The sequence below is a fragment of the Drosophila mauritiana genome, chromosome X, assembly GCF_004382145.1.
Source record: "Drosophila mauritiana strain mau12 chromosome X, ASM438214v1, whole genome shotgun sequence".
Lineage (NCBI taxonomy): Eukaryota > Metazoa > Arthropoda > Insecta > Diptera > Drosophilidae > Drosophila > Drosophila mauritiana.
Genome location: NC_046672.1, coordinates 7,346,085 through 7,371,740, shown reverse-complemented (window position 1 = coordinate 7,371,740; position 25,656 = coordinate 7,346,085). Strand labels below are relative to the sequence as shown.

The 25,656-nt window shown below is 40.0% G+C and overlaps 2 protein-coding genes across 2 annotated transcripts; one reads left to right on the top strand and one right to left on the bottom strand.

Annotated features, from left to right (window-relative positions):
* Positions 1-9,065: 9,065 nt before the first annotated feature.
* LOC117147842 lies at positions 9,066-9,695 on the top strand. The gene is given in 2 exon segments (XM_033314905.1): positions 9,066-9,169; positions 9,230-9,695. A coding segment is annotated over 1 exon segment (339 nt). The 5' UTR covers positions 9,066-9,169; positions 9,230-9,241; the 3' UTR covers positions 9,581-9,695.
* Positions 9,696-18,224: 8,529 nt separating this feature from the next.
* LOC117148479 (serine/arginine repetitive matrix protein 2) lies at positions 18,225-20,609 on the bottom strand. The gene has a single exon (XM_033315855.1). It carries the CDS (start codon positions 20,379-20,381, stop codon positions 18,369-18,371), a length of 2,013 nt encoding a protein of 670 aa, XP_033171746.1. The 5' UTR covers positions 20,382-20,609; the 3' UTR covers positions 18,225-18,368.
* Between the last annotated feature and the right edge of the window lie 5,047 nt (positions 20,610-25,656).

The window sequence follows — 25,656 nt, the reverse complement described above, 5'->3', positions numbered from 1 at the left end:
CAGCAAAGTCGACAACTCCCTCAAGTCGCGATAACTTTTTTGTTATAGAATTAAAAGAAAAACCCGCCACCGGGGAACAAACCCATTTGGCCGCCACACTTGACAACTCACACGAACCTATAAAGGTGGATATATTATTGTACACATATTCGTATATAGTTAATATAGTATTCGTATAGTACATAACGAACCTTACACACCTATATGCCTATATAAAATGCTAATTTATGGCCAAAACCGATCTATTAACTTGAATGTCAAAATAAATGCGACCGGGCGAGCAACCCCCATATATAAAATTGTATAACCCGAGGGTCCCACAAAAAACACAGGGGTCAGTCGAAAGTCCAGCCCGGGGACTCGATATGCCACCATTGGGTGTCATTTGATTAGCATAATGCAACTATAAATGTGATATAGCTTACTTTTTACCAATACCGCGACCTTTTACCGCGACCCGCGTCTATATGTATTTGTTTATGTGGCTCTTGATATATACATTTAGTTGTGTTAATGTTGACATTTGGCTATTTGTCCGCTGGCCAGGTGGAGAAATGGAAATTCGAATGGGCGAAAAATGGCCGCTCGAATGGAGAGGAATAGTGTAATTTGAATATTTATTACGTTATTACTGGCTAAACATATGCCATCGGGGAGGATTTTCATTACGTGACACAATACCTTTCACTTCCACTCTTTAAGCCAACCAAAAACTAAGATATTTTTTATTTTGGGCCACAATAGCTTAGAGCCATGCTAGAAAAAACAAAAATCTTTAAGATAAATTTTGATTTATACTTTTATTTACACTTCAAAATTTATATAGAGCCCCACTTACCTTTCTGTGTGTGCACTACATACCCTACCAATCCCCTGTGCCTAGTAATTAAGGGCAAAAGTTGAGACTGGAGAGGCTTGTTCTTGACTTCCATGGGACTCTCCTTATCTGTCATCTCGCTCCATCATCAGCTTATTTGCTTCTTCTAGCTGAAATTTATTGTTCGCTCTGCGTACGTGATCACCCATAAAGGTGTAATAATTTTTATCAAGTCCCCATCCCCCATATCCCCACCGCACTTCAGTTCTCCCTTATGACTTATGCGTGCGTTGCATTGGGACGAATCATCATCACCATGATCATCGCCTCATGATGATGGAAATCTTTACGCAGAACTCTTTAAGTTCCGAGCTTTTGGCATCGCTTGGGCACGTGTCGGCATTCTATGGCCTACGAGTTTTTATTTCGAGATCATTAAAACCATTCTATGTCTATCGATTTTCGGGGTTAACGATTGTCCCTTGCGATCGACGTGCCAAATCGTGATAATTTCTTTGCGGGACCAGATGCAAAATGAGGAGAATCATAGTATTGGGTTGGGCTGGTCTCAAATTGCCTAAGCCTTCAGTTTGGGTCACAAATCGGATTTTTTGAACCAGGAAATTTAATTTTAATAACAAAGCGAACAACATTGGGATAGCTCTATGAAACGTACTAATACTCGTATACATTTAAGGAGATGCCTTAAATCTTTGTCTCGATTGCAGTTCACTCCCTAAGATTGATAGCTTCAACTAAAATTAGCATTTAAGGTGATAAAAAGGGCTATCTCACCTTAAGCCCGAAAGGTGAGAGACCTCCATTAATACCGACTGGTATGCCCAGACATGCATTCAAAATTGCCAGGGACTTAACCCCATTTAACACCCCCGTTTTTCGTCTGTCCAACGAAGGACTGTTATCACCTTTCAATAATGAAATGCACATGACCAATTGGTGGCAACAGTCGAGGAGTCAAGTTAGCCAGCCCAAAACGAGGGCTAGAAAAATGACTTCAATTAACCATTCGACTGACCAGTGACTAACCAAAAAATGGTTAGTTGAAGGGGTGGTGGTAAAAAACATTCCCTTGGCAGGACACGCACACCGTATTTACAGGGGTTGAAGGGTTGACAGGTCCTGAAATGAAATGTAATGTTGTTCGGCCTGTTGGCGACCTAAATGATCGTGGCGCCACCTAGCGGCCATTAAGGGGACTCGAAGGGGGGTTTTTCCACAACTCCCGCAAACTTATTTTTCTTTTTCCAACGGCCAGCCGACGGCTTATCGATTCGCATAAATTAATTTTCATTTAAAACGAATACGAATAAAGTCAACGACGGCAGTGTGGGACATTTTTCTTTGTTGGCTATAGTATATTTGTTTCGATCAGTGGTGTAGTTTTCTAAGGGGTTTTATTTCGGGCCTTAACTAAAAGTAGTATGTGATGCCAGAATTAAAAATCAATGGCATATATGGTAGATCATCCTCATTCTTATTGACTGATAGCCCCACATTTTAGTATTTCTTCTCCACTTCTGTTTGCGGTAATAGTTGGGTTTATATTTATGTATATATGTATCGCATATAAACTTACCTTTCGTGTGTATATTAACATAAGGTGTATTGTGTTTGCATATGGAACCAATAGATGACGAAAGTCGATGTGGCGAACTCAGACACATTGCATGTGAGAACTCATTCGTTGGCTTTTGTTTAAGAAGTCCGAAATTTGGCTGCGACACACCACAGTGGGATTTTTCTGGAATATGTGTTCAAAATAATAGATTTTACTATATTGATCGCCCGTTAGTTTGGTTTTCCTTCGGCGATATTTATGATCATATTTCTTGAATTTAAATGTAACCGAATGAACACCGTTGAAGGTAATTTTTCAATGCATTTTATGATTCTAATGTTGCCTAAATTGGGACATGTGAAGCGCTTATAATTCATATGCAAAGAAAGTTGAATACACCGAAATGTATATAGACCCAAATATATAAGGTATAAACTTGACTAAAAGGACTCGAGGGAGATATTAATCTACTTTTTTCCGCCGTTAAGGGAAAAAGGGCAAGGAGCCAGTGAGTCGGAGCCAAAAGCCAAGCGTTTCATTCGTTTCATTTCGCCTCGTTCATTATTATTACCAACTATTCGCGGTTGTTGTTTGCCGGTTGGCTTTAACCTGATACCCGAAACCGAAAACTGAACGGAACCCGGCAGGAAGTACACACACATATTCCCGTACACATCGTCATTTTCACGGGTTTTCAGCTGCTTTTCATTCCCATGTTGCTCCATTTTGGCCACCGCTCTTAACTTTTATTGTTAACATGCAATTCATTTATTAATAACACTGGTATTCATACATCAGTGCATGTGTTGCCTGCAGTATCCTCACCCTATTCCATATACGTTCCCTTTGTAATATATTTTCATAAAAAGTAAATAATAAATATTTATCGGCTCGTATTATATTAGGTATAGACCAACTTGTTTATTATGTTATTAAATGACTTTTAAAGCAAGCGATTACTATATACCTTTAGTATATTTAGCGCATTTAATTATCGTTTTTCTGTTCTTTCACTAAAGAAATGTTCCCACAGAATTTCTGGACACCAAAGTTTCTCAGAATTCCCGTACTGATTAAATGGTAAAAACAAGAAACCCCAAAGGTAGCCGCCATATTGTGCGCCATATTAAAAAGCTTTGACTCAACTTGTCTATCTCGCTCTAAACTATCAGTCTCCTTCACTCGTTAAGATTTCTTGTTGGTTGTGTGTGAACTAAAATCATATTTTGTAATAAACTTGTACACAGGTTTAATTAACTTCACACGTTATATATGCAATGTCTCTGCTGAAGTGGCCCTTTCCGATCTTTTTGGAACGGTGCTTTCTTGCCGTCTCTCTTGCACACAGAAAGAGATAGACAGAGAGGGAATCATCATATTTTAACGAGTTTAATTTGAAAAACCTTTAAAAGGTAATTAACGTATATTTTTGGCAGTTTTATGACAATTTTTGTTGCTTATGTTGTTGCTTAAGTAAGATACTCACATACAAAAGAAAAAAGTAATAACCAGATACCAGATCCATATTTGTTTTACTTGGGAGGTTTGTGTTTTTTCCCCCCTTTTTTGGGCTGCTACTGCTGTTGGCCAAGTGCGGAGAGTGTTTAAAAAATTACTTAATTGCTGTCATAAACTGGTGACTTTTTTCCACTCTTATTTGCTTTATTGTCATGACTCGGCCGTATACACTGACTGCCAAAAGTAAACTGACCACAAGACCGAAAGCCTTTGCCTATTGAATTTAAGGCGACTTTTGGGCCGGACTGTACTTTTTGTCTGACAGCTCGAAAAAAAAGGCAGCAGCAATCACAATAATAATAATAGTCGCCGGGTAAACTGGTTGTTAATAATAATATTTTATTGTTATTGCATTACCTGCTAAATGATTAATTTGAAAATGTTGCCTCAGTTTCCAACAAACAAAGGTATTGTATGCATGTGATTTTGTTTTCGGAAATCATTTTCAAGGGGATCATGGTGAAATCATAGGCTTCGTGTTGTATTTTGTATAGTATACTAACGTTAAAAATTGAGACACATTTATGTCGTTACCTTACAATTTGCAATTAAGGATCACAGCACATTTTTTTCAAAAAATTAATTGACATTTATCCTATCATACGATTTAAGTTATGATTTTACTTCCTTCAATTTAATTGAGTTACTTGATTATTCAAATTGCTGACACTGGAGACGAAATGCGGGATTTGGGTTTGCCAGTTCAGTTGCATCGTAAATTCAAATTCAAATAATGTCGAAATTCACATTTACTTACTCATCGTGTGGCCACTTAATTGATATCTTTTTGTTGTGTGCCCTGGCGATCTCGTAGCTCTCAGTAGTCGATTCCGATTCAGATTCAGATTCGGTTTCTGTGTGCGCTTTTAGTATTACTCTTGTTTCTGCGATGTCTCATTATTTTGTTGCCTTCGTTTGGGGCTTTAATCAGGAAGTTTTTAATTGCGTCGTGCGTTTTAACTGGCAGCTAACCATAACCATATCAACCTCCTTCCACCCCCTTTTTATTACCCACCGCCCCTTTCCATCCGCCTTTTGGGGCAATCATCGTGTGGCGTCATTTAATTGAATTATTTCGAACAACAACAGTAATACTGAAGAAAAGGAAAAAAATCGTCAAGAAATCAAAAAGATTTCACTGCTTGATTTTCGTTTTGGTTCCTTTTTTTTTTTTGCCAGCCATCCCCTTTGGATGTATATAATTAATTTTTAATTTGACTCTCAGAAATTGGGTAATAAAAATTGTAAATTGTAGCAAAAAAATAAAAAAAACAAAAAACCAAGAAGGTAGTCAGGGAGGCATATAGACTTCAATCATTAGTTGCTCGAAGGGATGGGAGGGGGTTGGCCATTGTTCTGCAGGTTTATTGAGCTGAACTCCTTTTAATAATTCTTATACTCAGAAAAATAGTGCGCTATTTAAATTAATTACTACAATTTATATTACTTATAACTCTAATTCTGAGACACAAAAATGTGCTTCTGATTGCACAATTAACAACGGTATAAGTAGTATTTTTTCTGAGTGTAGACGGCTTCTTGCCTTCAACACTGTTCAATGCATAATTTTTTAGCCTTTCGATTTTTTTCTTTCAGCCGTTGCTTTTGCATTATTAAAAATGTAAACAGTGTTTCTTAGGCAGGACTAACAATCGGCTCGCCTCTCAACCCCCCGAGTTTTCCATAACCCCTCTTGGCCGACAGCTGCAGTTGACCAGCAGGCAAAAAAAAAAAAGAAAAGAAAAAAGTTATTATAATTTCCTTTTTTGCCTTTAACCGTTTGCCTATATATATATATATATATTTATATTTATATATATATAAATGTATGTAAGGATTTCCCCCACTTTGCTTTGTTTGCCATTTTTCTCGTTCTACCAGTAATCGTCTTCGATATTCCTTGACTTCGACTTCGGGATTTTGGACTTTTGACTTCGTCTTCGACGGAAACGGAAACGTAGCCAAAATGCGACGCCCTGCTGTCGCCCAACACTCCTTTTTACTCACCGTTCTGTTCTGGTTTGTTGTTATTTTTCTGGTGTAACAATAAAATTTACTTCCCCTTTCTCTTTTCTTCTTCTTGTGGGTTGTATCCTTTACTAAGGCAAGGAAAAAAATCGGAGAAAAGTAAATGAAAAGGAATCAAAGGCTGCAATATGCCGCCCAGCAATGTTGACGCCGTCTTAACCCTCTACTGCCCCCAAACCCCAGCGACACCGTCTGTTGCTGTAGTTAAAAAAAAGAAAGAAAGAAAGCCGCAACCGACACCGGCAAGCAATTGTTGTGCTATGTTTGGGTTATTTCTACTCTTTTTTTCGGTTTGGTTTTTCCATTCTTCATTTTTTCTTCTACTGTTATTTTCATAAACTTTCAATAATTTTTTACCTTTGCCCATTGGCTGAAATGCGCTATAATCGAAAAAATTGGGTATATGGGGTATATTTTAAAAAATGTACGATATTGGTTTAAAGATGCACAAGGTTTTCGAGCTAAGGAATTCTGAATTTTCATATATGTAGAATTTAATTACGCAGAAATATTTAATATACTAAAGTATATGTATATATCGTGTTCTTTGTCATTTTTTTAAATAATAAATAAATAAATAAAATATATAAATTAAATATATAATAATTTTCATTTTGTCGCTCATCATTCTAGCCGTTAGAGCCTAAATTTTTGGTTCAGCTTGCAGCCGAAGATTTTGTTACACAAGTCTACATTTTTTTTTTACTTTTTTTGTGGCTCCTTATTAATTTTTGGTGCAATTTTTCGCCCCTTTCGCTGGCGGCCCCCTGGAAATTCTTTCACCACGTTCCCGCCCTCTTTCTTTCCTTTCCTTGTTTATCCTTGTTGTTTTTCGGTGGGTGGCCGCCTGCTGCTTATCGTAATTCATTTGGCATTCTTGTTACCCATTCCATTTGTCGAGCGATTCCTGGCAAGGCGGCCCAACATTAATTTCTATATTGAATCCTTTTTTTTTATAGACTTTCCACAGACTTTTCGCCCACCTTAAAAATCCCCCTTTTTTTGTTGCGTGCGACGGATCGCGTTTTATACCATTTCTATCTATCTTTCGCTTAAATTGTCAGTTAAGCGACTTTCGAAACACAATGCCGCGACAAAAGCAAAATTTTACACGCACGAAACCCAGGGATTGGAATGATACTTGGGTACTTGGTACTGCGATTGAATTGGCTGGGACTGGATGGATCGGCTGGGTTCCCATCGTGGCTTATAATTTGCGATGGGAAACCACAGAGGCCTATCTCTATCCCATGGATGCGTGTGTTTCCCCATTTTACTTCCCATCACTTGATGGATTTTTGGTTAAGTCAATGTTTTAAGCCGATATATAAATATTCGTTGCATTTTTTCAAAACTATTGTTTAGCTATTGTAATATATACAAATAACTTGTTAATAAATAAAGTAATTCCTAACCAATCTGAACTTCAACCTCTGGCTCCGATAAGCTTTTCGAGCCCCACTCCCTTTTTTCGTTTTGGTTTCACTCCACGGAAGTTGACATTAGCCTGGGTGATGATGCCCAGGGAGAAAAGAAAAAAACCAACCAAAAAGACAAACACAGAGAGTGGCAAGATGAAAGGTCTACACATGGAAATTAAAAAATAAATAAAACGAAATGAAATAGAGTGGGGAGAGATAGGAAAGACATTCACCCAGACACTCAAGACACAACATCCACCTTTTAATTGTGGTAAAAATGGAGTAATGACGGAGTTCGTCTTTCGGAAGTTGGCATTTTGACTTAGTATTATGTACTATTATTGTTATTATTTTAGTTACCTGGAGCGGTCTTAGACAAACAGAAAGTCCGCATTGCATGCTGTCGCTGACATTTTCAGCGGCTGGCTCTCTGGTTCTTTTTGTTTTTTATTTTTTTACTTGCTTGATATATTTTTTTTGTGGCTCTTGAAAGGCCGACTTGGTGGGGTCGCCACTCCACCACTACCGGCACAAACAGTAACACCACCACCACGACTCTTTCTACGCAACCACATCCGGCCCTCGTCTTTTGGGGAAGTAGAGAGCTGACTTTGAGTCAGAGTCTTTGGCTTGAATTTGAGTTTTGGCTCCCACACACGTGAGCTTTCTGGAGCTACTGGAAAACAAGAGAAAGTTCACTGGGTCAGGCCAAAATCGGCTAGCAGGAGGGCCAGTTATCACTTGAAGATAATATCCAGAACATTGCCTCGGTCATTCACTTGACACTTGGCAATTTGAAAAGGATTTAACCGTCGACTGTGGGAAATGTGTGAACTTCTGTGGGAAATGATGTGAAAAATGTTGAAGGATAGCTATGGGTCTCATGCAGCTATAATATTAGGATACTTACATGTAACTAAAGCACGTTTAACGGTTTATTGTTAAACAATCTTTGCCTTTTCTGCTCCTATATTGACTAATATCTGTTAAACTTTCTGAGTTTTTTTGTTGCCAATTTGTTGTTTATTAAAATTCGCATGTCGTCGAATTTGACATACGCCTGTCAGAACCTGGAAATTACATTTATTTTTTCTCTCCGATTCGTATTTTTTTCCTCTCAAAGAAGGAAACATTGGTCTTTTTTTTTTGGGTAAGAGAATATATTTTTTTTTTGAGGGTCGTCTGGCAATCGGTAGTTGGAAGTTGGGGGAGTGCAGGGTACTGGCAAGTCCATCAATCATCAGTCACACATCCAAGGCGGAGCTGAGCTGCGCACTCAACGTAACATTCAAATCAATCAAAATGCGACTGCGACTTCTAACTGTTATGTTTTTCTACATATATATATATATATATATATACATTATTTTTTGTATTTTAGTATGAGGGAAGTTCGAGCCTTAGTTGTATGCAAAACGCAAATCTAATTTTTCATCGAATGTGTATATGTGGCAAATAGTTCATGCAAGAATTTCCCCGTCATTTTCTTCCTCGCTGATGAAGTTGTTCGGAATAATGAATAATGTGCCCGATTTCGGGACAAAGTGGGGTGGTAATGCTCATATGGCGTGCTCTATACCAAGCCGCAAATCCATATGGTAGCAAGTTTAAGCACCCATCCCCTCAACCAGCTGCTTTGGGGACTTATACCTTTTTCTGTCCCAAGTAGTCCTTGCATTCTAATTCCTGCTGTCATAGGCGAGTTGAAAACTTTCACACTCATTGTGTGAATTCAGTCACTGCCTTTCACACGTAAAGCACTAGTTTTAGCTTACACAAAGTATCGGTTATAACTTTTGGAAATTGGTAAGCACAAAATAAGTATTCCACTTTTTCCGAATAAGAATATTATATTTGAAATTCAAGAGTCTGGCGAGAATGTTTTTTGTAAAGCAAAGGACCTTGGCGATAGGAGGAATACGACATTTTCGTTTGGATTTGCAGCAACTAATACCATGCTGGTCACAAGGACCTGAGAAAACCTCGGCCACAGTTCTCGGTTCGGAAAATCCCATTAAAAGACGATATGATTGTGCCTAATCCCTCCTCGAACAGGTCAGTGATCCCAAAGAATTGGCCAAACAGGTTATTAAGTTGGCCAGAGAATTGCGTATGGAGCGCCAGAAAAATAAAATTCTTATGCAAAGTGTTTTGGATCTAAAGGAATCTAAATTGTTGGAGCAACGCAACAAAAATTCTAATGGCAGGTCTAAATAAAAGGAATAATATCTCAATTCCTCAATCCTTTAATATAAAATTATATTTTAATATATAATTTGCGTAATACCTCCAATTTTGTAAAAAAATGTAGTTCAAATAAAAACACATTTCTAAATTTGTAAGCATATAAACTAGCACCATTAGTACCATTTTTCTTTGAAAATGAACGTAGCCACGATCGAGGGTATTATCTAATGGAAAATATATTGGACTACAAGAAGGCATTTTCACTATTCTCCATAAAGTCCGGCTTTTCCCCCATGCAATGACGTTCGGCATACAGCCGAGGAAGTGGCAGAGATGTCACTTGTCTAAAAATAGCACTGTGATCGCATATAAATTATAATTGAAATTATCCATACACTGGTTGACTGATAAAAAGCGCTGCCTCGAATCAGAATCTGAATCCGAGATATATATGACAAGTGGAGGAGGGAAGCCGAACGAAACGAAACGAAAAAAGACGGTGCCGTTGATGACTTGATTTCAAATTTGAAATGATATTTTAAGAAACTAATGCCTGGTGGTGCGGGAATCTGGTGGCCTGTCTTATCCACCCCCAAAACCCCACACCACCCCGCCCCACACCAACTGCCCCACTAGATCTACACCCTGCGACACTTCGTGGGCATGTTAAATGTCATTTAATAGTTGACAGTTGCACTTGCTTTTGCTGTTGCTGCTGCAATGATTATTGCAGTTTATTTTTTGTATCTAGCAAAAATTTATGTGTAGGTGGTTTTAAATTTATGTGGTCGTCGTTGTCGTTGTCGACGCCAAAACAAGTCGCGAAAAATTCTTTTGAATTTGGTTCGTTTTTCTTTAATAAAAGTAAATTTTATTGCTTACACTAAAAATGCATTGCACTGTGTGTGCTGTAGGCTAATGCTCTCGCGGCTTCAAATTCAGATGCAGAACCGAAAAGATACATTTAAAGATACAAATACGTATGCTGATGCAGATCATTTGCTTATTGAAGACATCCTGTGACTTGCATCCGTTTTTGTTGAATTCTGGCTCCACAAAACAGAAACCTGACAATCAAATAAAATTTAAAGACGTGCTTATTCTTTGGCCTCATTGGTGCGCAGTTTGTATTAAAATGGGTTAATCTATTACTTGGAGCTTTTGTAAATTGCCTACAGAATTTATAATGATTTTTTTTATTAAATAATAATAAAATTCCCATTTAAGCTGTATTATGTTACAACTTTTTTCCAAAACTTTCCATGGCCAACAATTACTTTTGGTGAACTTTGATCGCTGCTTTGATTTTCACGCAGCTTGCCGGCGATCTCTTGGCTCTTCGACCCCACCAAAGGTGGATAGAAAGTTTCTGTTTATTTTGGCAAATCATAAAAATGGCGATGGTCATGGATCACAGCCCAGGAAAATACGAAAAAGCCAAGACAAAAAAGTCAAAAAATACAGCGTACAGTTGCGGATAAGCCAAAATCAGTCAGATATTCAGTCGGCTTGTCAGTTCGCCAGTTAGTCATTAAGTCAGTTTGCCAGTTAGTCAGTCGGTCAGCCAAGCGTCTCCGAGTTCAAGTTTTCTTATCGGTGGCTGCTCAAATTCCACCTGCTCTTTTTTCGAGTGTGCGCCATTTTTGAATTTCGTTTTCTGGACGAATGCCTCTAATATGAGTTAACAAAAATATATATATATATATCAACCAAAAAAAAGAACATAGAAAATGGGAAAGAAATGAAAACATTTTTCAAATTTTATGCTCATTGTTAGTTATGCATTTTTTATTTTTTTGGGTTTTTGTATTTGGCTAATTAGCGTAGCCCCTGGGAAATGGAAATGCCTCAGCCTCCGCCCGCAGCTCTCAAAAGTCAAGTTTCCCTTGAATACACGTAGTACCTACGCCACACATAATCCCACATCCATATCCATATCCAGGTTATAGTCATTTTTTTTTTTTTTTTTTTTTGCATAAATTAAATATTTTTCGGTTGGGCCATTTGCCGGTGGGTGGCTTTTTGGCCCAGTTGACTGGGCATTCGAAGGTGAGCCAAGAGCGTTTCGGGAATCTCAAGAGTTTGTAGGGGAATGCGCATGGCAAATGGTGGAGGAAAGTCAGGAATAGGGGGTGTAGGATAGGGTAAGAGGTTTAGGTCTTAAGATGAAAGATGTGTAATGGTAACGTAATTATTATTCCAACGCCAAGAATGTGAGTTTTGTTAGGGAAGAAAAAAATACATAAATTATGAAATTATGAATTATGAATTGAATTCGATTACAAAATGTATTCCTCGGTAAACCATTTTACCTGCCTAAAATATTATTATTTTTTTTAAACTAACTTCGTCAGTCGATGTACTCTCCCAAAAGTGAAGTAGCGAACCCAAAAGATCTGGAAGTTATTAAAGCGTAGACCCAGCTTGATGCGGATACTATATATTGTTTTAGTGGGCTTTTGGCGCTAGATTCACACTGTAACAAAATTAGCTGAGCCCCTTCTTTGTTGTTATGCTCGCATTTAGCTTATTACTATTATGATTTTATATATTTCACGCCGCCATTGTGACTGCCCATTTGCCGGGTTCAATGACTAATTTATGAAAGTTGGTCTGACTTGACTTTAATTTTGTGTTTTCGGTTCTTTCAGTTTTTTTTTTAGTTTTTTTTTTTGTATTTTTGGGGGAGCGACCAGACCACAGGAAAGCAGCCAAGTGTTTCGCAGGCAAATATATGGAACAAGCCGGATTCCACATCACATGGACTTCCATCGAAGTGTGTGCTTAGTTTATTTTTCTGATATGATACAGATTCCCTAAGAACTTTCACCGACCGCATAATAATAAAACACCCAAGGATCTGAGGATTCCGGGAAGCGGATATTTGTGTTTGCCTGTGAAATTTCGCGTTTACTTGTTGTGGTCGCATTTAGGGGCATTGTAAGCACACAATAATAGGCTCAATAGATTACCAGACCTGAGGTTAACCGACAACCAGCGAAACAGGTACATACCTTGAAATTGAAATGCCGACAAAGGAGTGGCAGGATCATTGGAATCTTGTTGCCTAGGATATCCGGGATCCGGGGATGGGGCATCTTCATTGTCATCGTCATCGTCACTTACTGGTCAGGGACTTAACGCCTCTAATTGAGCTATAATGTCTTCGATATGGCCCCAAAATCGAAGCCATTCGGTATTTGGCTCGCTTTTCGTGTGCCGACGCAGCGTTGAGAGTAAATCAATTTTTATGCCGCACTTTGCAGTTAATGTTGGAGGAGCGCACAGTTACACTAAAAAATGTTATTTGTTTTCATTATTCAATATAGATAAAATTATATTATATACAAAATTTATTTAAAGTAAAAACAAAATAAATTGATATTTTACAATCGAAATATACGAAAACATTTGATTTTAACAAATTGATTTTAAATTTTTTGATTTTAGTACTACAAAAGCAGTCACATTTCCTGCTCAGTGCACAGATGCCATCGAAGAGATACAAAGATACTCGCGAGCCTCTCGTTACATTAAATATGCATCAAAAATTGATGATGATGCATTTTTAACGATTCGAGGAGATTTTTATGTCGCCAGAAATGCATTTGACAGAGCATCGAGTTCGTCAGATGTATGGGCCCAATACACATGTCCATCATTCCATCAGTCCATCACATTCGACATCTCCATCTCTTCATTTATTTGGACTTGTTTGTCGCTTGTCTGCGCCTCAATTTGATTTTAATGGCCTTTTGATAAATCCCCCCTTCCTCGGGGCGCCCCCGTAGTCTACTAAACTCCCTGGAGAACTCCTCTAAGATGTGAAAAACCTGGATGACTATATACATATAGTTGCCCTTGGAACGGGTAGTACATGTCATCAGCGCTGGGCGGCGCCACTTTGCGACGCTCACACGCTGCGCGTTAACCTGGACAGTTTGTAATTATTTCTGTGGCCAAATTGAATTGAATTAAAGCGAAGAGGTGAAGTGCACACGGAAAGCAATGGCAGAAACCATCAGGGCAGGCAATGGGTCTCAAGACTGGAAAACTCGACGTACGCCTACCCTGGGCAAAAGGAAATACTTTATTTTCTGTAGCTACACTCCATTCGTTTCACATGCATAAATTGCTTGCATTCTTTACTTTATTTATTAATATTAAGAGCTTAACATATTTTCTGGCAACTCATTTAGCCCTATTTTAATATTATTTAAAAGTCTAACTTCAGTACACTCCGGCTTTGCCTGATATACCCGTTTTTAACTATTCCGCTTACCCAGCATAATGAAGCCGGGAGTCGAGCGCAAATGAACAACGAACTTTTTGGCCACAGTTGAGTGATTCTTGGGTGTCGTCGTCATCGTCTTTGGTCTTCTGGTCTTCAGGGCTTCTTCGGCGGTTGCCTGTTCATCGTCACCAGTCGATGACGCCGTCTCTCGGTTGCACCTGTGGCGGTAATCGGCACTAGGTGCTTGGTACTCGGTATTCGGAACTCAGTACTCTCTGCTCTCCACTGAGACACCAAAAACCACCATCGATGGAGTCCGCGTCCACTGTCACTGTCAAGCGTAATCATAATTTATTGTAATTATTTTGTATTATTTTTTAAAATTGTTTTAATGAGTCTTAGTCGCTGTCGTTGTCGTCTTCGCTGGTTGGTTGGTTGCCTTTTTCTCTGTGATCGCTTTAGCGTTTTACTTGATTCTCTTCAACAACTACCGACAGTCACCTCGATCTGGTCGTAATTGTAATTACATTATAGATATTTCCATGTTGTGATTACCGTTGTCTGTCGAACTACGGACGAACAACATACGAACACCCAACGACAGCTGACTGACTCTCTTATGGCATTTTGTCAAATGAACAAATCTCATAATCGGAAGTGTTAGGTGGGCTGAAGTGTTTTCCGAGAGTATGTGGTGTGTACTTTGCGGCGGGCTCCCATTATCCGGGCACTTTTAATGAGCCGCAATTATTGAAATTTCTCGAATGCAACGGCCCATGGGGAAGTGCGGGGACTCTGGAGAGAGGCACTTGTGGGTATTTCCTTATAAAACTTTTGATGAGATTTTTTCGTTTTGGGTTTTGGTGTTGTTGAAATCGGTTGAAGATTGTGTGATTAGTGCGATTGGTTGGGTTTTTTCCATGGGAAAATTGTGTTAATCAAGGGGACCGTAACTGAACGCAATGTGGATGGATGGCAATGTAAAAGCTTATGGAATGTTTAATGTGTAATAAATTTAATTCTGATTGGAAAACGTGTAAAAAGGTTCAGTTACACCGTTATTTATACAATCGTTGTGCAGAATGGATACTCAGTATCAATTAATCTCAACATTTCCAACGTAATTTACGATGTTACTTGGTCCACTTTCCAGATCTCATGATCATTGCGCAACGCCTGTCATCTTTCAGTTACGAGATGCTGACGCTGCTGCTTCGCTGGCACCTGTTGTTCTTATGCAAATATGAAATAGTTCCACACTGAACAATGCGATCCCTGACAATGTACACACCCTGTTTCAAAGGGAGGGAGGTGTGTAGAGGATGGTACAAGGTACACATTTTCGGGACTCTGGTACTGATAAGCCATAGATTCATTTGTGTTTTCGACTTATCAGACCCGGCTTGCGTGAATTGCGGGGGTGTTCGGCATTCGGTTTATTTGGTCTCTGTATGCATGTGTCTCCGGTAAGAGCGATAAGATATAGAACCGAAAACTCATTGCCTTCCTGGGCATTTAGTTTTTTTTTTATGTCGTGGATTTCAGCTTCAGCTTAGGTTTCATCAGCTATCCGCAGCATGCCAAAGCCATGAGGCCAATTTTCCTAGAATAACTTGTGATTTTGTTTTTTCTTTTTTTTTTTGGGCCTTTTTAAGGGGAAGTTGTCCCCCCGAACAAATAAGTAAATAGAGCAAATGTCTTAACAATAATAACACTTCACATTAGGAATCATAGAAATTATTTCATTGTTTGCCCTGCGATAAGGAATTCCTCAGCCGCAAATAAGTGGAAGCTCAACCAAAAGAAAAAATACAAGCATGAAGGTTGTTATTTTATTTTCTTCGCATCTGACATGTGGTTAGTACAGTTGCGAAAGTCAATAAGATTAGCATCCGTCACATCATCATTATCAAAATCATAATGAAATGTTCTTGAATTGTGATTGCATGTAAAGTGCGTATCATAATATAAACTTTTTTCTGTTGATTAGGGGATTTCGACTGATTCATGGGCAAAGCTTAAAATCAAGTATTTAAATATCTTTAATTGGGTATATTTATGTGGGCGGGTTCGCATTCTAAATTATAAAGTTGATGAGCCGTATTTTAATGGTACGCACTGCCCGGTATTCTCTGCCTAGTTAAGACTTCTTGCTGTTCATCATCTACATCATGATTGTCGCCATCGCCATCGCCGTCGTGCCCAGCTCATTACTTTTATGACTCTTTGTGCCGGGACTGTGTCCCATCTTCGCCCCGTGTTCCCCTGCAGAAAGTGATCTAAATCTATTGACTGAACTCCCAGAGAGGAGCGATGGTACACCTGAGAACTCGAGAGTTACAAGCAAATGGTTTCTGGTTAACTATTTATGCCAGCAGCAAGAATAAAGCTATATACTGTACCCCTCGGTATGTGTGAGTGTGTGTGTATTTTTTTTATTGCCATTCATGCATAATGCCAAAAAGATAAATAACAAATAAATTTTCCAACTATGTTCTCTCGATCTATCTCGCTCTTTCCCAGTCGGTGTGGTAATTATTAATAAATGCCTGCCCACCCTTTATCCCTCTGGCGAAGAAGCCTCCTCTTTGGGCTCTCTAATACTATTCACGCTTCGCTTAACATTGAAGAAAACTTAAGACTGCGACTTAGACCGGAGTCGGAAGAAGAGTCTTCGAATCTCCGGGGCCTGAAGTCTGAAAACTGACTGGTGACTGGGCCGTGCCCTTAGCGTTCCGAACAGGCAAACAACCAAACCACCCGACAACCAATTGTCTTTTGGCATATTTTCAAGTTGAACGCTCGCCTCGTTTTTTTTTTGTTTTTTCTTAACCCATCTTCCTTCTACCATTTCTAGAGATTTTCTAGTGTGATTAAGCGAAAAACGAAACAGTCTCATAAAAAATATTTCTCTCCCACTCTGGCGATTGTGTTTGCTTTGCTCATACATAAATATAGTGGAAATGGTGGGGAAAATGGTGGCTTTGGTGCTTGAAACTCGAATTGAAACGCAAATTGCGGATAGCCTTGGTCAGGCAGAGTTCAATGGCAATGGTTTAAAGTTCAATTGTAAGAAGTACTTTTTTTCTTTATTATCCAAAGCTACTGCAATCAATACCTCAATGACAAAGAAATCTCTTTTTAAGCAAAAAAATTCTGCAAGCTGTCAACGTCTGCTGTCAACTCGCCAATAACCCATTCAGTCGTTTATACATGCATTCATTCTAGCTGAGAACCCTCGATTGGGTATTTTGGCATCACCCTCGCAATTCCGCAAAACTGCTTTGCATATTGACATCATCATTTTGCCAGAGACGACAAACTGTCAAACAAAACAATTGCTGTCAAATTTACTACAATGAGCGTACCAATGGTATGGTAAAGAAAAAATGGAGCTGTCAAAGTTTTTATGGCAGGCCAAGAAGCAATTTCAACATATCAATAAATTTTTGACAATTCCCGAAGACACAGCTAACGAAAAGTACAAAAAAAAAGTATAGCAACGTAACGTACCGAAACGAAGGGAAACAAATGCCAGGGAACACCTTTTCAATAAATTTGCTACAACTGTTAGCGAAACAATGTCATTGTCACGACGCCCTCACCGAGGTCCTTTGCCTTGTGGCCCACCTCGAGCAAAAGTCCTCACCCTTTTTTAAAGGAATACTCGCACAAATATCGCGAAGGAAGCGACCTATAAACCTGTCACAGGACCCAGGTTCCATTCAATTGAAGCGAAAAGCGAACAAGACTGGCAACGACGACATTATTGTCGCTAAACAAACGATCAAATGGCAATTTAAAAGTTTTTATTTAACACTAAATCACCCACACCAACGACCAATGAGCCACCCAACCCAAAAAACCTCCAACTTTCAACCACCTGACATTCGCTTTCTTTTTCAATTTCGAACCCTTTCGACGAAAACTCAACCCTTGCGCGATTTTCAATAACTTTTGTGCCGGGCGAACAAAAGGCGCAAAACTTTAGCGACTTAAATTATGGCCTTGTTGTTGCTCCTCAGTCTTTATTCGTATTATTTCTTCCTTTTTTATTCTTTATATACGTACTTTGTTGTGTTTCGCTGTTGTCAGTTTTCTGTTGAGCTCATCGACTGCCTGACTTTTGACTCCCCATGGCATTTGGCGCTGTTGTCTTGTTGCATGCATGAAAAAATTGCTATAATTCAAGGAGGATGGGATGGAAGATGTGGGTTAAAGGCAAGGATATTGGAATACGAGTGAAAGACATTTGACACGGGGTTAAGCGCTCAGCCTTTGGGTTTTGATTCCTGACCTCGTCGCTAGATCTTCAATACCTTTCATTTAGAATAGATTTAATCAGGAAAAAACCCACCTGTGTTGCAACATGTGACGGAAGTCCGAAAGGTTTTTAAATTTAAAAATAATAAAAACTACGTGTTTATAAAGCATACTCAACATGGAAACGACGCCATTTAATTGGCATTCCAACTTGATAATTTATTAGCTCCGACAAATGAACAGTATCAATAGATAATACAGCATCGTTGAAAAGGTGGGGTGCCAAAGAATATGTTTTTGCTGAATAGGCGTATAGGAGTTCTACTTCCAGGGCTGAACGGCTGCATTGGTTCGTTCTGATCTCTTGTTCATAAAAGCAATGGTAAGGTGACGTTTTGCGGGAGTTAGTGTTTGCTTTGATTGCACCGGCTGACCCATTAAGGCGATACTTCCCAGACTGCTGTCCACCAGAACGGATCGGAATCTTCGACGGACTCGTGGAATGAAGTTGGGGCGACTTGGAGACATCGATTTGTTATTATTGTTATTATTATTATTCACCTTCGGTGGCGGGATCATGATCCGCTCGCTGGTGGCGATGGGCTGGCGATAGCGTCTTCCCTTTGGCAAACGCTTGATTCGCGAGCTCACGCGCTCCACAGAACGATGATCCTGCTCCTTTTTCGGTTGCTCAGGTTCCTTAATTTGCTGAGATGGTTGCATTCCACCGCGGGCTCGGCGAAGAACCCCCGATCCATTGCTTAGTGGATCATCGATATCCTCTTCGCGTTGCAAATCTCTTATCAAACGCTCCCGCATACGGAGATTGTGCCTTTGACGACTGGTGATATTGGGACGTTTCATTTGGGAAATTGGTTGGGTTACCGATAGTCTTTGAGTGAGCTTGCGGCTTTTTTCCTTTAGCAATTGGCACGGCGGTATGGCGACCCCGGCATTTGGTATTTGGGTTGCTCCGGCGGCACCTTGGAATTGATATGGAGTATACCACGGGAAGTTTACCCTTTGCATTTGGCGTCCAACATGTGATGTGGGTTTAATCTGGGCAGAGATTTTTGTTTGCTCCACCTTGGTGCTTCTCGCTGAATGCCGGATTTTCCCTCCCTTACCGGACTTTTCCTTTCTCTTGACATCGCTATTCATCGGTCTCTGTAGATTTTTCTTTAATTGAGATCCTCCCGCCGACAAGCGTCTTTTTTGAGGGCGTTTCAGAATCCACGGCTTGTCGTAGCTTCTTTGCGGCAATGACTTTTTCTTGACTGTTCTTAGCATCGATCTCGATTTCACCTTTTCCGCAGGCTTGGAAATTGCCATTTTGGTGTCTCCCGCCTTAATGCGTTGATTCAAGGCATGATTCTTGACATTTATTGTCTTGTGGGGTGGTGAGCGAAGTGCTTTGCTCGCTTTCCGAACAGATGTCACTTTTTGTGAACGAACTGGTGAAGGAGACCGTCGGGCCTGAGGAACCGAAGGGGACCCCGATCGGGGGCGAGAAGGTGACCGAATCAGCTCTTTCTGGTGGTTTTCTTGCATTTTCTTTACTGGCTTCGGTTCTTCGCTGCGTTTCTTCTCGGGTTGACGCTTTTGAACTTGAAGAATCTTCTCCTCTGCAATTTTCTCGCCATCCTTCTGTGGTCCTGTCTTCTTCTGATCGGGATCATTATCCGGTTTCTGCGGTGGGCATTTCTCCGATGTATCCTTGGGCTGGGCAGATCGGAGACGCCTTCGGGACCGCTTGACTAGCGACGGGGGCACATGCAAAAGGATCTCCCTTTGCTCACCATCGAGCGGCAAATGAGTTTCGTCAATGATTACACCATTTAGACTACGACGACCTGCATCCGCCAGCTGAAAAATGGTGGTGGAACTCTTCTTCCGACTCCGAATTTTTGGCCTTGAATGTTTTTTTGGAAGGCCGGGCTTTTTAATAATTGATTGCTTCTTTTGTGGTTTTTCTAATTGCGGTGGTGATACTGTCATCTGTAGTTTAACGTTAGGATTGGTCGGATACTTCGAACGTTTCGTGATTGCTTGCTTTTTCGCAGATCGCGGTTCGTGGAGCAACAGATCATCGAAGGCCTCCTTGGACTGGGCAATCAACTCGTGAAAATTCAAGCGATCCGGCTTGGCAAAGTACATGTGACCCTTGTAGTCGGCCACCTCCCCGAGGGTATGGTGCTCTGCGACCACCTGGGCCACCACTCGTTTCATATTGCTGCGGTTCAGCTTCAGATGATTGGCCACATTCCTGGCCAAGGCCTTCAAAGCGCCACCAGAACCACCTACCTGCGGCGCGCTCCATATATTCTGATGCATTCCTTCGGGAAATGGATTTGTGGGGATAGAGATGGTCTTCCAGTAATAGTAACGAAAACAATTAATTTAAACGTGGGCCGAAAGGAGCTTGTTCTGGTTTACTAAAACTATATAATATGATGTGTATTGTTTGTGTGTTTTCTAATTTTGTTTTCAATTTTTTTTATCTGTCAATCGAATGCCCGTAGGTTTTGAAGTGTACTGTAAAAATGAAAATGCTTGCGTTTACTGAAAGATTACCCAGTTATGCTAAAAAGCATCTAGAAAGTATATTTAAGAAAGTATTACCAGGCGCCTAAGTGCTTGAAATTGCCATGCCTGCTGAGGTGGCTCCTGTTTCTTAGTTTTGATCAAGCATTAGGCGGATCCTTGGGCAGCTGAACTCGCTGTAAGCAGGTGATCCACCAGTAGCCACGTGCTAAGACTGAAACTATCCCCTATCAATGGGTCTCGAAATGAGCAATCAAGCGTCAGGAGGAAAACACAAACTCAACGGGGAAGAGAGGTACAAGAGAAAAGAATACCGAAGGGCCAGGAAGAAAACCAGCGAACCCAACCGCAAGACATCACACAAGACATCACACAGGGTAGGAAGAAAAATTATAAATGATTTCATTAAGACGAGAGCGAACCATCGAGGGTCGTCGTAGGTCAGGAATGAAGGTTGATGCACCTGCAAGTTTTAGTGCACCTTGGGCAGGTGAGTCGTCCTCACTTGGCTTAGGGGTGGGAAAAATGATTTACGCAATGAGCGGGACACACAGTTCTGATGATGATGATTCGCTTCAGTAACGCCAAGGGGAGTTTGGAAACCCAAAACTGAACCAAACTGAACCGATCCGAACGGAACCGAACCCTTTGCAAAGTTCGATACGGAAGCCCCCCTGTCGGTCCTCCTTCTCTTGTGTCTCATTTCTTTTTTTTTTTTTTTCTTTTTTTTGCCTCGTTTGGGCCACTTAACCGTAATTAGGGCTTTTCAATATTATTAATGATGATGGTCGCTGGTCTGTGGGAAATGCATTGCGAATTGATGACGATGACGACCACCGCAGACATCAGCAGCAGCGGACAATGAATGCAAAAATTGTAAACACGCAAACCCAAAGCGCAACAATTTTCGAACAGCAATTTTTGTGCCGCTCTTGCCTCGCTCTATTTGACTTTTGTTGTTTGTTTGTTTGTTTGCTGCGCTCGGTGGTTGTTGGAAGTTGCAAGTTGGTGGTTGGGCCATCCATCCATACGTTTTTAGCGTTATCAGTGCAAAATAATCTTTCAATCTGCCCTATGCCATAGCATCGCATACATGCATACATATATGTACATATGGTTTATATGGGGTTCCTATTCCGAGTTCCCAGTTCTGGCTTCTGCGTTCTCTGTCCTGTTCTCTCATTCGCTCTCTCTCTCCCTCTTCCTTTATTCTGGTCGTATGCAATAGTCCAGCCAAGCGTGACGCCAATTGTTGCAGTTTCAGTTGCATTTCCAGGCGCGTCAGGGAAAAGGGGGTCTCGGCACTTGAAGGGCTTGCAATTACAGGCAGCCCAGGAACTTATCGAATGGCCAACTTTGTGGAGGGAAAAACGGGGTCATATATTAGTGCACACTTGTTGCACTAATGTGTTGAATTTAGAGTTTCGGTGTAGGTCCTATTTATATTAAAGCCCATTGACACAAGTAAATACTCCTTAGAAAAGGACCAATTTATTTCTTAATGTCATCATAATTTGTTTTGCGCAGCATTACTTGGCTAATTAAAAGTGTAATGATTGAGTATTTCACCTTTCACAGCTCAGTCCAACAAGTTCTTTTATTTAATATCATTTTCTAATTACTCAATTTTCGTTCAATTTTTGGTTTGTTTTTGACATTATAGTTATTATAAAAATAATTAAATTAAAGATTTTAAGACTTATGCCACTCAGTATCACTAATAAAAGATATATGTGTTAAAATGCCAGTTTCGGGTCACCCTAATCCAAAGCCAATTTGTCAGTCGAAGCCCATCTTAAACGTATCATAACTCGGCCAAAAAATATCGGATCCTAGAATGTTATACCTTCCGCAGCTCTGCTCGACGAGTACTTTCATCTGGTGCCAATATCAGGAAACTAAATTTTTGGTCAATTTTTTTTTTTTTTTTTTTTTTTGGGGATAGCACGAAAAAAATTACTAAAAAATTTCAAAAAAACAAAATCAAAAGTTTAAATACAGATTTTTAGCTAATTCAATTACAAACTTTTAGAGGTATGCCACTTTGAAATCGGAAGTCAATAAAGAAAGTTATGATTGCTACGAGCCCTGTTTCGGGTCACTCTTATTCAAAGGCAATTTTTCACTAAAGCTCATAATCAGCATATGATAAATCGGCTAAAAACAGTCGGATCATTGAATGTTATACCTTCCGCAGCTCTGCTCGACGAGTACTTTCATCTGGTGTCAATATCAGAAAACAAAATTTTTGGTCAATTTTTTTTTATATTTTTTATGGGGAGAATAAAAAAAAAATTTCTGAAAAATTTCAAAAAATCGAAATCAAAAATTTGAATACAGATTTTTAGAAATTTCAATTACAAACTTTTAGAGGTATGCCACTTTGAAATCGGAAGTCAATAAAGAATGTTATGATTGTTAGTTTTGGGCCAGTTTTGGGTCACCTTAATCCAAGGTTAATATGTCCAGTCCGAAAGCTCATAAATAGCAGATCATAATTCGGCAAAAACCAGGCGGATCATGGAATGTTATACCTTCAGCAACTCTGCTCAATGAGTACTTTGATCTGGGGCCCATAAGAAAAAATTAAATTTTTGTCAATTGTTTTTATTTTTGACTGTATTACAAAAATATGTTTTTTCCCGTTTTTAATTTGTGGCCATGGCTCGGTGGACTCCTTATATAACTTGCACCTCCGTCTTTTGAGCCCACCTTCTGTATTTTAATTCCATTTGCGCCTTGTTTGCCGTTTGCGGCCCAAAAAAAGAAGAAGAAACTGAATAGTCGGGGAAAAGAAGAGGAAGCGACTTGCGACCGGGAATCATTTAAGCATTGCGGTGTGAAATTTCACACCGATTGCAATAAACATTCAACATTTCAGGCGGCCCAACAATAAACTCGAAGTCGAGCGGAGAGAAAGGCTAGCAAAGCAGCGACCCTTGCATTGGAACAAAATCAATCAAACAGACGGGCTGCGCATGCGCGCACGCCGGATGTGGATGTGTTGGTAGCCCAGCAGCTACCGCCACAAAATGAGAGGCGGTTCAAAGGGGTTATGGGGAACAGAGGCAAACTGTGTACTGGCGGCGTTAATGGTGTCACTAAGTACGCCACAACTGACGGCCTTTAAAGCCGCGCTCTGATCATCGAATGGAACCAATAAAAGTCGCCTTCCCATTGTCTTTATTTGCGCGGGTCTCTGCGCAGCCTGCGCTCATGTGCACTCAAAAAAGAAACGTATTACCAATGTTTAATTGTAAAACAATCTATCAAAAAGTTTGTTTGAATTCTTATATAATATTGCTAATGATTAACATATATTTTAAGATCCAATTCTTACATTTACCTGCTAGGCAAATGTAGATGAAATTTTGTTGCACTTGTGTTTTCTCTGAGTGCACAACATACGCGGACTCACACTTGTACTTCCATTTCCCATTTCATTCAATTTGCATTTGTGGCCAGCTCATGGTTGAATGGTCTTGCGGGTGCCACTAGTGGGGGTGGAAAGAGGGACATTTTCAGAGGGGATTTTTGGTAGGGGGTGGACGAAAAAAGAGAGTCAACTGGAGAGCCGAAACAATTCAATTGTCTGGCTGGTTGGGCATTCGGTGTTGGCTTTCTTGTTCCATCCGCAGTTCGTCAGTCGCGGTACATTGCATATCACACATCTCACATTAGCGCTGCCAATGACAATGAATGACGATTGCAGTTTCGATGACGATAGCATTCGCAATGACGATGACGAACTTTGGTAGAATGAACGGTTGAGCGACTCTTCCGTTGTACTCGTTCTGCCCCGAATAATGAACAGATCTGCATTCGAATTTAGTTTATATAACTCAATTGTTATTCAGTGTAATAACGTTCGGTTGTAAAATGTTGGGAAAAACTTTCCAATAGTTAAAATTTAGTTCTTCCTTATGAAAAAAGCTGGCTTATTGACTTTCCTGTCTGTCAAACGATGTTTCTGCATGCATTTGGACATTTATCATATATCAAACATTAATAGACATTTCCGAATAACCCGGAACGTACTCAAAAACTCCCACTACCCAAAAGATACCCTCCATATAGTTTCCTGCTAATATGCGGGCGCGATCGGAACCGCAAACGAAGCGATTCCAACCGAAGACCCAATGTTAATTGCACCCGGGGAAAGAGACCAACGTATAGTATATATGCACATATAAATATTTTTTCCGATGAAACATTTTTATGTTAATTCGAAAAATTGTTTTACAACCAATTAACTTAGCCAATGCACCAAAAAGATCAACGGACAAGATCGCACTGGTGCACCCGGTTGAGGGAAATATATGTTCAGGGGCGGGGGTTCTTCGTGGGCTTCCAAAGGGGGAACAAGAGGGTGAGGTGAGTGTCGATCGCATGCCGCTCGGAATTCCATTATGCGACTTGCCAGTTGATGGCCCGTACCAAAGACTTCTTGGCCAGCGGGCAGGCAGGTGCAGCACTACTAAGATACCAAAACGCAGGAACCCTGATGGAAACTAGATGGTGGTGCTGCATCTAGTATGATGTGGTGCCTGCCACTGGTGGTGGTGGTGGTTGTTTCCTTCCTTTTTAACGGGATGAATGTCCTGTTGGTGCGGGTCAGTGCCGATCTCTAAATCAATCAAGCGCGGTCTAAAAATAAGAACAACCTAAAAATGATGAGAGCTGCAAAAGGATACGATTACAAAATACCCTGTTATTTAATGTTGTTTTGGAATATGCAATGTTTACTTGATAAATGCCCTTTATTACTTTTATAGGACATTAAACATGGGAATTTTACGTTGAAATGTAATCTAGACATAATAATATATGTTATAAAACGTACTTACTGGTATTCAGATATTTTTATATGATTATATAAAGGCCGTGAGAGACAGGCTGAAAAACAATATACCCCTCGATGGCCAAGGAAAGGAAAACAAAAACACGAGAGACAGTAAAACCATTTCAATTAAAATGCCACTTGGGGTCGTGTGCTGTCTCTTCCTCTTCTCCTTGCATTCAGGTGAGCTACAGGTGCGAACGGACACCAGGTAACTTGACCTGC